Here is a 14,301-nt window from a genome sequence, read left to right as displayed (position 1 = left end):
TGATTTTCAGCAATATTTTATTTTACACGATTTTTCATGAATACATTTGTAAGCATCATCGATCGCATAAGTAATCTTTAAGGGTAAACGCCAAAGTATACGAAGAGGACGTGCCGATAAACTTCGTAGTAAATTCATCCCCATTTTCTTACGATACGAAAATATAGGTACCACAAAAACACTTGACTATAAAACACGATTATTATTTCACGAGAAATAATCCAAGCATTTATCGACATATCTACCCATCACACCTCTGACATGTCAAACCCTGGGCAACCGAAAATAACCAACTTCGAATTTTATTTCTGTCGTGTTCCACGTCGAAGTCATCCTCCCGCATTATCTCGTGGTACAACAAAAATTATACATCGTACGGTGCAATTTTTCGTGTCTTATTAACAACTGTTATTTAAATGTGTGATTTAAATTGGGTATTGAGGTTCAATGTTGTTTTTGTCAATATCAGGAAGGTATCGTGAGGTATGAAAGCCGATGTTCTTCTGCGATTTGATTTCTAGTGTTCTTTATAAAGGTTACAATGTCAGTTACAGAAATGAAGAATAAAACAAAAAAAATAACTCAGCTTCGTTACCTCACCAGCCGATCCTTGATTGCAAGAGTACGTAACAATCGATGAATGAACACTTCATACACCCGAAGTACATGTATCATCGATAATTTGCAGTTGGAATCAATGATTAATGTGTTCTGTCCGTTTACCATAAGATTAACACCTTTGATTAATTCCAAAGTTAAAACCTGTACGACAAAAGAGAAAAAAAACAAAAAACTACGCCACGTATCTATATCACCGGGTGTGCGTTCAGTGTGTGTGTATTTTTCTCTTCTTCCACACTTATTCCTCGCACAAATCGTTATAATTATTATGGAAATTTACACTCAAGAGTCGCCATACATCAGTATGACTGTCGTTAGGTATGTTATATAATTAATTGACCCAAAAATATTCGGTAATTGATCTTCAGAGGGAATATTAGATCTCCGCACCTTATGACTTGAATTGTTACATACACGGGTGATTATTATTATTATTATTTTCGAAGGGAAAAAAGAGTAATGTCGAATATTAGAATTTACTATACAAATTCAGAAAAATTGACTTGTAATTTGTTTTCGATCACAGTGACCATCGAGAGTGTTAATCTCCGATGCTAGGAATATTTTGTGTTCATTTGTTTTTTGTTAAAACAGAAAAAAAGTAGATGGATATACCTGTGTCAGGTTGACAACTGGCTTTTTGCAGATGTTGGGATGATGATGATGCAGACTGGCATGGTGAAGGGGGGCTCTACCTACCACAGTTACCTTGACGGTATGCCTTTTTCCAAATCCAAACCAAGAAAAAAAGAAACCCTTTTATTCTCGAAATCCCAGCCGACTAAACTATCCCTTAACCAAAAAAGTGGAATTGATCTCGGAGTTATTTTGTTGAAACGATTACTGGCGGTAGAAAAACTTTTCAAACTACATAGCTTAACTATGTCAGTTTTTCTCTTCGAATAGTTTTCCATTAATCTACTGGTTGCTCTTACAATTTTCCAAATGATATTTCCTCTCCTCCATACCGAGAGCTAACAAGATATATATAATAATCACTATGGGCTTTCACTTTTTCTTTCTTTTTCTTTTCACTATTTTGTGGAATTGAATTTTAATAATTATTTTACAATACGACTAATGTTGAATAATAGCTTTTTATTATCGGCTTATTCACCTGAGCTTTTTGCAAGAAATAATTCTAAATTCCACGAAATTATTATTTTAATAGTGCGATCGCATATGTATACGCTAATATATCTGCAGCTGCTAAGAAATAAGATGAAAATAATGAATTTGAAAGAACGACGAACCGGGTGAAATTTTTGTTTTACGAATTTCGCATTTCCATCGTGTAAAAAAATTTCATACGTATAGTTTGTCGTGCTTCCAAATTATTGTCACTGTAATACTAATTATTTATTTATTGAATTTCTTATTACTACACCGACACTGAAATTGCTGATGATAATACATATGGAACACTTTGTTATATATAAGCTTGTAAATAATTGAATGTTGTTTTAGTGTGCTTATATACGTGAATCGCTAAAATTATATTTTACAATACATTGTTATATGTTTGATTAATTACATAGAGCTGCGGTAAAAAAGCGCAGTACGTTTATACGTTCGTACATTTTCTTTTCAATTTGTTCTTGTTCCAATTTATCAATTATCGACTGTATAATTACCTTGTAAATCTAAATGTCAGCTTTAGTCACACTGCTTAGCACATTTTATAGATTATCATCGCAAATGAATGAGTAAATAATCAAATGAATAAATAATGAGTAGAAAGCGACAATCCTTTTCTGAGAGAAAAACTCAACAGCAATTTTGAAATGAAGGTGACTGTTTGGAAGTGGGGCCCACCATATATTTGGTCATAAGAAATTCAAATTTAAAAGAAAATGTTATATCACACATTTTTTTCCCTTAAATTACTCTATTTTTCATCTACTTTACGATAAGAAATACTTTCAAACTTTGAAAGAAGAAAGCATAAAAATTTCGGTCAAAAACATCAAAAATAGGATGACCGAAAATATGGTGGACCCCACTTTCCAAAAATTACCGAACTAAAATACCGAGAGTACAGAGAAAAAATTGTATATCGGTAGAAGCGTGACTCGCCGATGAATGGAACTTGATCGTAATGAAACAAAAACTTATCACGGAGCAATTGCAGAGAAGAATCAATCGAAGTTGATCGATATCGTTTCAGACTGCTAAATTCAAGCGAGTCCATGCAACCGGGGATAACAACTTTCACTACCAACGAATGATACGAAACCACCCATTTTACAGAAGTATCAAATAATTCGATGCCCAGGGTTTACCGTATGAAATGCGTCACATAAGAAAGCAGCAGTTCCATTTCCACTTGCTCACATTTCACTACCTATTGCATCACACGTATACCTTATTCACGAACACTTTTCACTTAGTCGTTATATTGCTGCAGAAAGCGTATTATTTAATTTTTTTAATTTTTCATCTCGAATCAATCCCCTTTTTCTTATCCCCCCACCCACCACCACCACGACGAAACTCGGCAAAGTTCAAATTTCTCTACCGGCCTCATAGGTTCGCTTCGAACACATACATATATTATGTTGTATGTCAAATAGACGTCAAGATAATTTCATATATTTGTGCAACAGAATGCCTTTGTCAATGTTCGAATTAGGAGAAATGAAAAAAAGAAAGAATAAGTCTTATGTGTTGGTGAAAAGGGGTAAGACCTTGAATTGGACATGGACAGAGTCCTCGCGATGAGAGAACGATGAGAGAACGATGAGATAATAAAGGTGAAAAATACAAAAGAGAGCAAAGACCAAAGAGCAAAGACCCAGAGCAAAACAAAGCCTCGTGTAAAAAATCCCACCAACTACATGATACGTTTAAAAAATAATTTTAATGTGAAGACTAACAGCTCTGGTTCTCTCCCTTCGGGCAGTGGCCACATTCCGGAAGGGCGTGAGGGCTGTTCAGATGGTTGGAAGAGCAAGTACGTATCCCCCGAGAGTAGAAAATTGTGTCTCTTGTGCTCCCGGTGTATTACTCGTAACTCTGTTAACCCAAGGTTATAATCCTGAGGGACACCCAAGATCGTAGAGTGCAGACTCGTGGTTGGATCGCAGACAAAATTACGCAAAATTGAAAAAAGAACGAATAAAACTGAAGAGAAAAATTCGTTCGCGAACGTCCATTTTCAACTGATTTCCGCACTAATAATTATTATCATTGCATATATTATGACATTTACATATCGTCATCTGCGATTTACCTACGATCGTTGCCGTGACATTTATCAGCCATCGTATGATCGCATTAATCCTCAAGCCCTACTTGGAGTTTGACAGGCAAATGGATCAATTTTTCATTTAGATTAAAAGAAAGAAAGTCAATTAAAAATCGTAGGAATTGAGGGTTAAGGGCAAATTGAAATTTCATTATAGTCATCCCAATCGACATAAACTAACAGAACGTAAAACTAACATTCATCGTCAGACAATACAACTCCTCGTTTCCGGATCATAAGATTTGTTATCGTTTCAAAGAATAATTTGCAAAAATTTTCATATTTTTCTTACCTTCTTTCTTGGTATAAATTTTCTCATTATCGATGATCTCAATGTTACACTCTTCAATTCAGTTGTTTTTTTATTTATCTAGGTAGTATCATAGATGTTAAATAAATCTATGGTAGTATCATGATTATCATTAATCGTATGTCATAACGCATATTCAAAATTTAAAGAACGTATGTGTTTTTTTTTCTAAATTGTTCTTTGCGGTAAGACATTAAAAACAAAAAGAACGGATCAAACCTAAAAAATATAACAAGTATTGTGGTTGTGTAGAAAATCCATATTTAGTTCAGGTAAAATCAAAGCAAAAAAGTTGACAACAAAGAGAAAAAACAAAGAAAAAAAGTGAAAAAATTGGCCCCAGCGTAGAATAATATGTTAGTGTTTGCACCGTATTGATGTGGTGTTTTTATAATTTGTGCAACTTTGCTCTAACTGTTGTTGGAATGTAATTTTCTTTGCAGGTTTGTAAGTGTTTTCTTAAATGGTTTTTCTATAATTATGGTTGTCAGCAAAAGTGGAATTCATTCAGGACGTAATAGTGACATCAATTATTCAATATGAAAATTTATCCGAGTACGGTAATAATCTATGACATTCTCTGATTTTTCTATTATCAAGCGTCAATCTAAAGAACACGAAAAGAAGTGAGAAATACATTGGACAGATTCAAATCATCAGAAATCGAACGCATAATTTTGAATCAATGACCACATATAGATATAATACATATGTGTATTTTACGTCTTCGTGCGATGGTTCTTTTGATTCGAAAACTAATTGGAATCATATATTTAGAATATTGAAACGATGCGAGATGACTATTTTTCTTCAGAAATTGACACGTGTTCTAATCAATTTTATGTCACAAAATACTATACGTGCAGTTTGTGTGCCTAGAACATTATTTCATATCGCATCTTATCATAACGAAAGCACAACACACACGAACCCGACAACCACACCGCACACATAAAAAAAACTCAAAAGGAGTCATGATCCACACACGTACACAAACCTCATTCATAACTGGCCTAGTTAGACACTACGCGATATGATTTAGGTTGGCACAAAATATCCCTAGTTCAATTTACGTATGATGGATGCGGGTCGAGTGGCGCCAGATCCCCACCTCTGCCGTTACGCAGCTGTAAACTCCCCTAGAGATATTTTGCACCAACCTAAATCGTATCGCGTAGCGTCTAACTACGCCAGTTATGAATGAGGTTTGTTTACATAGCTGTATAAATTTACAATAGTGTGAGAATATAACGAAGATATTTAATTTGTGGTTAAATTATGTACTAACTGTCCGTATGTCTATCTGCCTGTATCCTTCCGTCCTCTACTACGTAGGTGAGGACTTCTCGTATGCAAGTAAGTTCGGAGAGGCCAATCTCTGTGATTTTTTGAGTCCATTTATTTTTTAGACACAGTTTGAATAACAAGGAAAAACAAAAGAAACAAAACTGAGATACAGAAATATAGAAAATGTTACATACATTCTATTACATAGATATTTATATGTACATGATAATTATTACATTCAGTTTATACCATGCGATCAAATAAATTTTTTCTCACGTCATTTATTTCGTTAATATATAGGTTTAATATGTGAAGTATAAGAAATTAGCTAAAGAATATTAGTATTCATATCGTCATCAATCACAGTACAACGCTACGTAACTTATTGAACGATATTTAATCAACGGAATTGTTCTGCAGTGCATTCACCAGATCAAGATACAAAAGATGATGAATACGAATAAAGAGTCCAATTTTGATTTCTTGCAAACTTCGTTCAATCATACTGTACATAGGTGTGCGCCGTAGGTATGTTAACTATTTAGTTGCAGATACGTGATTAAAATTTTCGTCTCTTCAAACAAGAACAGCTCATATTTTTCATCAGTTAAATTATCATTAGCATTAATATGGTGAAAAGTTGATTGAATAAATTTCTTTAATTTATTTTTTTTAACTCGTCGCTGGTGAATGAACAGATCTGTAACAATACGTTGATGAAAGATAACGAAGAATGAACAAACAAAGAAAAGAAAATTAAGTAAACGTTGTATCCGCAACGACCCGATTTATTTATGAAATTTCCGTAATGCGTGATGAATTATAAATATCTGCACCGTCTGTCTCTTTTTCCGAAGATTGAGAACAAAAAAACTCCATTTTCAATATATTTAATGAAATACTAACTAATATCATTTGAATAATATTATATACCTTTATAGTATGTTTTTCGTGATACATAATACACCTATATTTATAAAAAGTAAATAAGTTGACAAAAACCTCCAAGGAGGCACTCTGCACTTTTTGATAATTCATATACCTATTCGAGCTTCCGCACAAATAACGATGATAATAATAACCGTAATAATAAACCCCTGGCATGTTTGTCCCAACGTTTCTTCCCCGTCTTACTATCTATCTATACGTATATCTATCTCTCTCTATCTCGCTCTATTCTCGTCTTTGTTTTCGATTCTACACGATATAAAATTAACCGCACAATATTATACCGTATAAAATTACCCTTTCCTTGTATAAATTTGGCATGCCTATAGAAGTGAAAATGATAATTTTATAACTTTATAATATATCGATGATATGGATGTTATACGAACGCTTTGTGAAGAGTAAAAGTAGGAAATGAATTATCGATTTGATGTGCGCCAGAAAATTATTATTCAGGTTCAACGCAATAGACATGCATCTATATCGTGCAAAATAAAATCTTCGTCTTTACTGATCGTTAAGTCGCGGAAAACTTAATCATTTTCTACTTTACTTTAACAAAACGACAATAGTAGTGTACGCAAACCTTACAATTATTCATAACTGAAATGGTTAGACAGATCGCGAGGAGAAATAGGTTGGCACTAATCGAAATTTTCAGCAGGCCTGGCCGACGAGTGCTTTCTTTTTAGATCAACATTTTTTAGCAGTCTCGGAAAAATAGGAACGAGGTGTCATTCGATTCGGAACAACACGTGGATGATTGTTGAAAAGGATCAAGGTCCGCTTACGAAAATTGCAAAAGTTATACATAATCGAGTCCAAAAAAGAACCGGGGTTTTGTTTTTTGCAAATATCTCAAAAACTGATTGAGATTTTTGAAATTTTCGAAAAGATTCAGAAAAAGGAGAAAATTTTCTACAAGGAGTTTGACTCCCGGAACTGTAGACCCAATATTTATAATTTTTCCAGAAGGGTGAAACTAGGCCCGAAAATGTGTAGTCTGGCTTAACAACGCGTCACGCCCGCTCCGGACACTTTAACAATGAAAATACTTGCAAGAATTTCATAAATTCCGTTCTTATTCACTTCAAAATTTTCACCTTGCTTTTTATCATTCGAATTATTATAACTTATAAACTAATGGAGATACGGTCGAAACGTCAAAGACTTATCAATTCCACATCAATCAAAGAACAAATATCTTCCAAGTATTTTCATTGTTAAAGTGTCCCGAGCGGGCGTGACACGTTGTTAAGCCAGACTACACATTTTCGGTCCTGGTTTCACCCCTCTGGAAAAACTACAAATGGCTAATGTTTGCAAAAAACCAAACCCCCGTTCATTTTTGGACTCGATTGTTTATAACTTTTGCAATTTTCGTAAGCGGACCTTGATCCTTTTCAACAATCATCCACGTGTTGTTCCGAATCGAATGACACCTCGTTCATATTTTTCCGAGACTGCTAAAAAATGTTGATCCAAAAAGAGAGTATTCGTCGACCAGGCCTGCTGAAAATTTCGATCAGTACCAACCTATTTCTCCTCGCGTTCTGTCTAACCATTTCAGTTATGACAAGTTAGTGTACATTAGTTTGACAGTTGACTAGTTGGTTCGCACGTGGCATGTTAAATTATAACAGAATAGTTTGTACCTGTATTTCATTAACATGGCGAATGAGAGAAAAAAAATCTCAATTTGTTGCATAACATGAGAATTACTTTATCTTATGGAAATTTGCAGCCGAAAAGAAAACGATTTCTAGTTCTGATTTATGAGTCAGCCATGTACACTATTCCTGTTATACGATGTAATTGTTTTTTTTTTTTTCCATTATTGTAAGGCTGCTGTTGATTATAACCGAATACAATTTTATTTTAAGTTTTGGTGTGATATCGTGGTAGATCCTTTCATTGGCACCGATCGTTTGAAAGAAAAAAAAAAACAATTAATAAAAAAACAAGATCTGAAAAAGATATCACACTAAAATGTACGATTATCCAGTATTATGTTGCTGTGTAGAATTTTTTCTTTAATTCGAATTTTACTTTTCATTTTTGTTGTTTCATGCATATATGAAGAACAAACAAGGATTCGTAATAAAAAATAGAAACTTAGCAACTGTCCGTAGACGTATTAGAAAAAAAAGTAAAAAAAAAGGAGGAAAAATTAGATAGAGTAGCTAACATGTGTAGTGATTTGTTACAGACGATCACCATCCTCCCCCCACATTCACTCCGCCAGAACTACCCAAGATGGTTCACGTGCGAGGTACAGTCACACATCATTCTCTCTCACTCGTTATAAAATTTATTTCAAATGTACAAAATAAGGTCAGATCAACTGCAAAATCTCGCAAGCTGCTTTCTGCTACGATCCATATTTCGTTTCACGTTTATCTGAATTTTGTTTTAGCATCAGTCAGAGAAAATTTTAACGTTAAAACAACGGAAATATTTTTGTCTCGACTTGACTGAAAATGTTACCGATTGAACGAAAAAATCGTACATTAATTCAATTGAATTTTTTTTTTTTTTTTTTTCTCTTCCTCTGAGCGTACACCTCAGAAATTTTCCGAATCACAGATGTACGATCCACGATTTTTTTATTTTTTTCTTCGGTAAAATATCAGATTGTCTTCATCAATACCCACATCATTTAACGGAAAGACATGAAAATTTCAAGTAATGAATAGAACTAACATCGTATATCAGTCGTAATTGAATTCCAGTCGGAGAGAGAGATTAGAAGGATGAAACTTTTGTGTAACGTGTGAAAATCTTTACATTATCAATGATATTCTATATGTACATGTCGTGGCATCAGATGCATGCTTGTTAAATCGCTGGTTAAGATGAAGAACAAGAAAAAAAAATCCTAAACATAATTAAAAACAAAATATGACGATAATATTGTATTGATAATCGTTTGCATGCGTTTCGCTAAATTTCTTGTTATAGTTCGGGCGTTCATGTGAATACTTATGAAAATTGAAGAAAATTCATTGATGTTTTGATCGAATTTTAAGTTACCTCGCTATATAAGCATTGAAAGTAGATGTATACGGTGATCTAGTGTACTTTTAGCTGTCGGTTTTTTCTTCTTTTTTGGGGCCACGATTTTTTGTGACGGTATAACTCAAATTGTAATCACTCACCGCATTATATATTATCTAGTAAATCTAATCTGCAATAATATAGTTAATAATCAATCAATGAATATCAATCAATCAATCAATTAACCAATCAATTGAATCCATCAATCTATAAATTGATTTTTCTACTAAACTCTATTATTTGCTCGCAATTTTTTGCCTATAATCCATCAGAAAATATAATATAATGTACATATTTTTAGCACACGCATGTGGGAATTTTTTCATTAAACAAAAAGCACAACCTACTTGGTGAATTTTCACATCAGTGGAGGGGTGGTGTTTTTGGGAATCGTCATTCTCCGCCTTTTTTTTTCTTGTTTTCTCTGGTTTTCCTACACCGCTAAAATTATTTTGCCTGATCGATTAGAGCTGCCGCTAACAACACAAAAATCGAATAAAAATTAATGCAAGTGCGCTCATCTGCCCCCATGATTTACGTACATATCTAAATTTTAGGTGAAATCAGCCGCGAACGAGACGACCTGAACGGTGAGCTGTTGATTAAATTTTGATCAAGAAATTTCACATTCAAAAATCGTACCGCCAATTGTTCTGAATGTCTGTTTTCCTTCTTTTATTTCAGCGATGCGAAATCATCGGAATTCCGTAGGCATGACGCTGATGAACTCAACGAAACAGGTTAACAAAGTTAAACCGAACGTCAACAGAACTGCCAACGACAGCTTGTCGAGTCCAAATCAACCGTACAATCAGAGGTATAATAATCGACCTTCCAGTACATTCGATGATCATCGACTCCCACATTGCCGGGTTTTTCAACATGATTATTATCATTATTTTGTATTTCATTTTTCTTCCAAAAATATTGAAGCGTTAAAAAAAATCAACCATACGGAATAGTAAAAACAGTCGACGAAAGACATAATTCTATGCATATGTAGCATATATGGCATCATCGGTATGCGTTGAATATTATTTTATAAAAATTTTATAGTTTTTTCTTCACGTGACAGTGATATTTCAAATCTTTCGTCGGAAACTACGACTCATCGTAACGCTTAATTCCGTGCACGTTGGGTTTCATTTACTTGAGCTGATGAAATATAATAAAATAAATTTTCATTTTCAATTAGAAAATAATCGAATTTTCTCGTCCACTCTGAAAACTCTGATTCGCTATAATCACTCTCATAGAATGTATCAATTGTTGAACGGTTCACAAAAATATAGGCGATCATATTGCCTATAAGAGGACGGTTTCGTATCCTCGACGAGTGCACCTACTATTCTATTATCATTGATACTTTTATTACTATTGTTACTGTTAGGGTGATTACGTACCATGCACCGAATAAGCAAAACTCACTAAATCGCACTTATATACTTGTGATTTATATTAATTGTTAAAGTACGTAATACAATCTTAAAGCATGAAACTTTTATTTCCGAATCACATATACCGTAGGTATCGTATTTTATGCGTTTTATGTTTTGGTGCTCACTACTAATGGTACTTTGCTGCGATCCAGAATTGCAAATTTTTACAAATTTTCTCGATGGATAAAAAAAAAACAGCGAAAATTGGAAAAAAAAAAATCAAGATATTTTTTTACTTGAATACACGGTTAAATTTTGTTCTAATATTTTTCTATCCCCAGGCAACAATTTGATTTATTTTGGGTCAATTTAGTGGGATTGTTAATTCTTTTGTATGAGAATAATTCGATAGTTTATACATCACAGAGAGAGCTGTGGTCAGTTAGGATGAAACAACGTGAAATCAACTTCTGATTCCAGATCGCAAGAGGAGTCTGCATACTCTGGTTACCATCTCGCCTACGAAGTCAAAAAACTCATGTACGCTTCTGCTGTTAACACTGTCCATTATTTCTTTATATTAATTTTACAAAGTTTTATTTCGAATCTTCAAAATTTTCTTTATTCCGTTCTGTGTATTATACTGTGTATGTAAAATTGTTGAATCACACTTATGAGCATATTATATTGCTCCTATGTATATGATGTGCTCTATATTGATGACGAGTAGAAACGGCATGACTACAGATATTTTAGTATGAAGATGTTTTTTGCATGTACATATCCGCTGCTTTTGAAACTTTGCTGCATACTTATCCAAAATGCAATAGAGAAGTATGTACGCCCGGTTAGGTTAATTCTGAATCATTTCGCGGGGCGCTTACCCCCGATTCAGAATCAACCTAACCGGGCGTACATATTTTCATTACATTTTTAGCAAGTTCAGCTTATTCTGAGAATAAAAGTTCTAATACTTGAGTGATTGACGGTAATTTTCGAATCGCTAAATTTATTTATAACTACGTATGCATGGTAATCTCGTTTGAATTTATTTGTAAAATATTTCGTTCTAATATCAAAAATGATTCAACTAGGACGGGCGTGGTCTTATTTTTTCAAAATTCCTGGATAAAAATTGTCTGATCGCGCGTCTTGTCTCTGATGATGTGAAAAATTTTGAAGTTTTTTTTTTTTTCGTGAAAAAATCAAATTCGACATTGAAAATTTACGTTCATGGATTCCAGGCCGACGAGCAGAGGGTCGGGTGGAAATAACGTGAATAACAATGGAGGACTTCAGATTGGAATTGCTGACGATCAGGCAAAGGATTTTGACTTTGAAAAAACGGAGATGAAGTACGATTCGACCGGAATGTTCCATTGGAGTCCGGCGCGAAACCTCGAAGACTGCATACTCGATCGGAATCAGGCAGCAATGACCGTTTTGAACGGACACGTTGTTGTTTGCCTTTTTGCCGATCCCGACTCACCTCTAATTGGACTGAGAAACCTTGTCATGCCATTAAGAGCTTCCAATTTTCACTATCACGAGCTTAAACACGTAGTCATAGTCGGTGCTGTGGATTACATTCGTAGGGAATGGAAAATGCTGCAGAATCTACCCAAAATATCAGTTCTCAACGTAAGTTCATCAGTTTTGAAAAAATCTTTACAACCAACTATTCTAAACTCTTAGTTAACCTTTCAGAGATGAAAATATGGTTGGAAACATACTTGAGAATGTTAATTTTATCTGAATCCTCTCGGAATACGCAGTCGGAGATGATAATTTTGTAAACGTGGTTAAAATTTCGAAATTCTCCTACAGGGCTCGCCGCTTAGTAGAGCAGATTTGCGTGCCGTGAATGTAAATCTCTGCGACATGTGCTGCATTTTGTCGGCTAAAGTGCCTAGCAACGATGACCCTACCCTCGCCGACAAGGAGGCCATCCTCGCATCTTTAAATATTAAGGCTATGACCTTCGACGACACAATCGGGGTCCTTAGTCAAGGTAGGTCAGACCGTTCTTATTCAATCACAACAAGAATATAATTGTCTTACAAACTTTACTGCAGTTGGTAGCCCCATTGTACTGCAAAGACGAGGATCCGTCTACGGGGCAAACGTGCCGATGATCACAGGTGGGGAAGATAGATCAATTTTTCTTTCGTTCATTCTTTGAAAAAAGTCAAATGTAAGAAACGATGAATAATCTAATTGAATTTCAGAACTTGTGAACGACAGCAACGTACAATTCCTCGATCAAGACGACGACGACGATCCAGACACTGAGCTTTATCTCACACAGCCGTTCGCCTGTGGTACCGCATTCGCTGTTAGCGTATTGGATTCCCTAATGTCGACGGTTAGCCGATACAGTCATGAGACAATGAAACAAAAAATAATGAGAGTATTAGATATATATTTTTCTTTTCCTCTTTCTTTCAGACTTATTTTAACCAAAACGCACTGACGCTCATCCGGTCATTAATCACCGGGGGAGCGACACCTGAACTTGAATTGATTTTGGCTGAAGGAGCTGGCTTGAGAGGCGGTTACAGGTGGATAAAACTTTTGTTTTCGGTTATAAGTGATATAAGAGTGTGGAGTTGTACCGATCCAAAAAAATTCTCAACCTTCAACTTACTCCCAAAACTTACCCAACGATTTGTCGATGCATTCTGCGGAATGGTTAATTTTATTTTTTCTTCAGTACGGCAGATAGCCTTTCGAATCGGGATCGATGCAGAGTAGGACAGATATCTTTATACGACGGGCCATTGGCCCAATATGGTGAGGGTGGCAAGTACGGCGACCTTTTTGTCGCAGCATTAAAATCGTATGGAATGCTGTGCATTGGTCTGTACAGGTACAGGTACCGGACTTTATTTTCCTCGATGGTATTTATTGGATTTTCTATTATTATCCGTTTGATCTACTATGTTCAAATAAATTGTGTACATTAACATTTTATAATTTTTTGTGCGCACTGCATTTTTGTATTTTGCGTTTTTTGCATCTCTATCAACCACAATGACAATTGTAAGTTGACCCATCCAAAAAATATCATTTTTGAAAAGTTTTTTCCGAAAAAAAAAACATACAAAAACATTTTACTAATAAAATACATCATCTATTTGTTTAGTATGTAATTATTTGCTCGCCGAAACTACATTTAGTTTACATTATTAGTTACTTTACATGTAACGCATTCAGTTAGCTTATCAAATTATGTGAATAATTATAATTCACCATATTTAATGGGGTTGCTGATTAAATTTTTTCTTTCCCATTCACCACGAATATAGGTTTCGTGACACAAGTTCATCATGCGACGCCTCCTCGAAACGATACGTGATCACAAATCCCCCTGACGATTTCACTTTGCTGCCTACGGATCAGGTTAATATATAATTAATTGCTGCATTCCATGTTAGATTTCACACTGATAT

The 14,301-nt window shown here is 34.6% G+C and overlaps 1 protein-coding gene across 50 annotated transcripts in view; it reads left to right on the top strand.

The window, feature by feature from the left end:
* Nucleotides 1-14,301, top strand: part of LOC105690568 (calcium-activated potassium channel slowpoke) — an 89,821-nt gene that overhangs the window by 70,433 nt on the left and 5,087 nt on the right. For 18 of the 50 annotated variants that reach the window (XR_007279354.1, XM_048658231.1, XM_048658279.1 and 15 more), the window contains exons 14-27: nt 1,268-1,336; nt 3,524-3,574; nt 5,514-5,534; nt 8,623-8,685; nt 10,028-10,060; nt 10,155-10,287; nt 11,330-11,389; nt 12,094-12,490; nt 12,677-12,860; nt 12,925-12,990; nt 13,078-13,214; nt 13,298-13,410; nt 13,563-13,724; nt 14,158-14,251. Coding sequence is in view for 49 of the 50 variants with exons in the window: in XM_048658231.1 (XP_048514188.1) it covers nt 1,268-1,336; nt 3,524-3,574; nt 5,514-5,534; nt 8,623-8,685; nt 10,028-10,060; nt 10,155-10,287; nt 11,330-11,389; nt 12,094-12,490; nt 12,677-12,860; nt 12,925-12,990; nt 13,078-13,214; nt 13,298-13,410; nt 13,563-13,724; nt 14,158-14,251 (1,583 nt within the window). In the remaining variant the exon portion in view is untranslated. The remainder of the gene's footprint in view (nt 1-1,267; nt 1,337-3,523; nt 3,575-5,513; nt 5,535-8,622; nt 8,686-10,027; nt 10,061-10,154; nt 10,288-11,329; nt 11,390-12,093; nt 12,491-12,676; nt 12,861-12,924; nt 12,991-13,077; nt 13,215-13,297; nt 13,411-13,562; nt 13,725-14,157; nt 14,252-14,301) is intronic. The other 32 variants (XM_048658393.1, XM_048658385.1, XM_048658386.1 and 29 more) reach the window with 16 other exon arrangements.

This window comes from Athalia rosae, chromosome 1 (genome assembly GCF_917208135.1).
Source record: "Athalia rosae chromosome 1, iyAthRosa1.1, whole genome shotgun sequence".
NCBI lineage: Eukaryota > Metazoa > Arthropoda > Insecta > Hymenoptera > Athaliidae > Athalia > Athalia rosae.
Note: the sequence above shows the minus strand (reverse complement) of the source record. Positions and strands in the feature narration are given on the sequence as shown.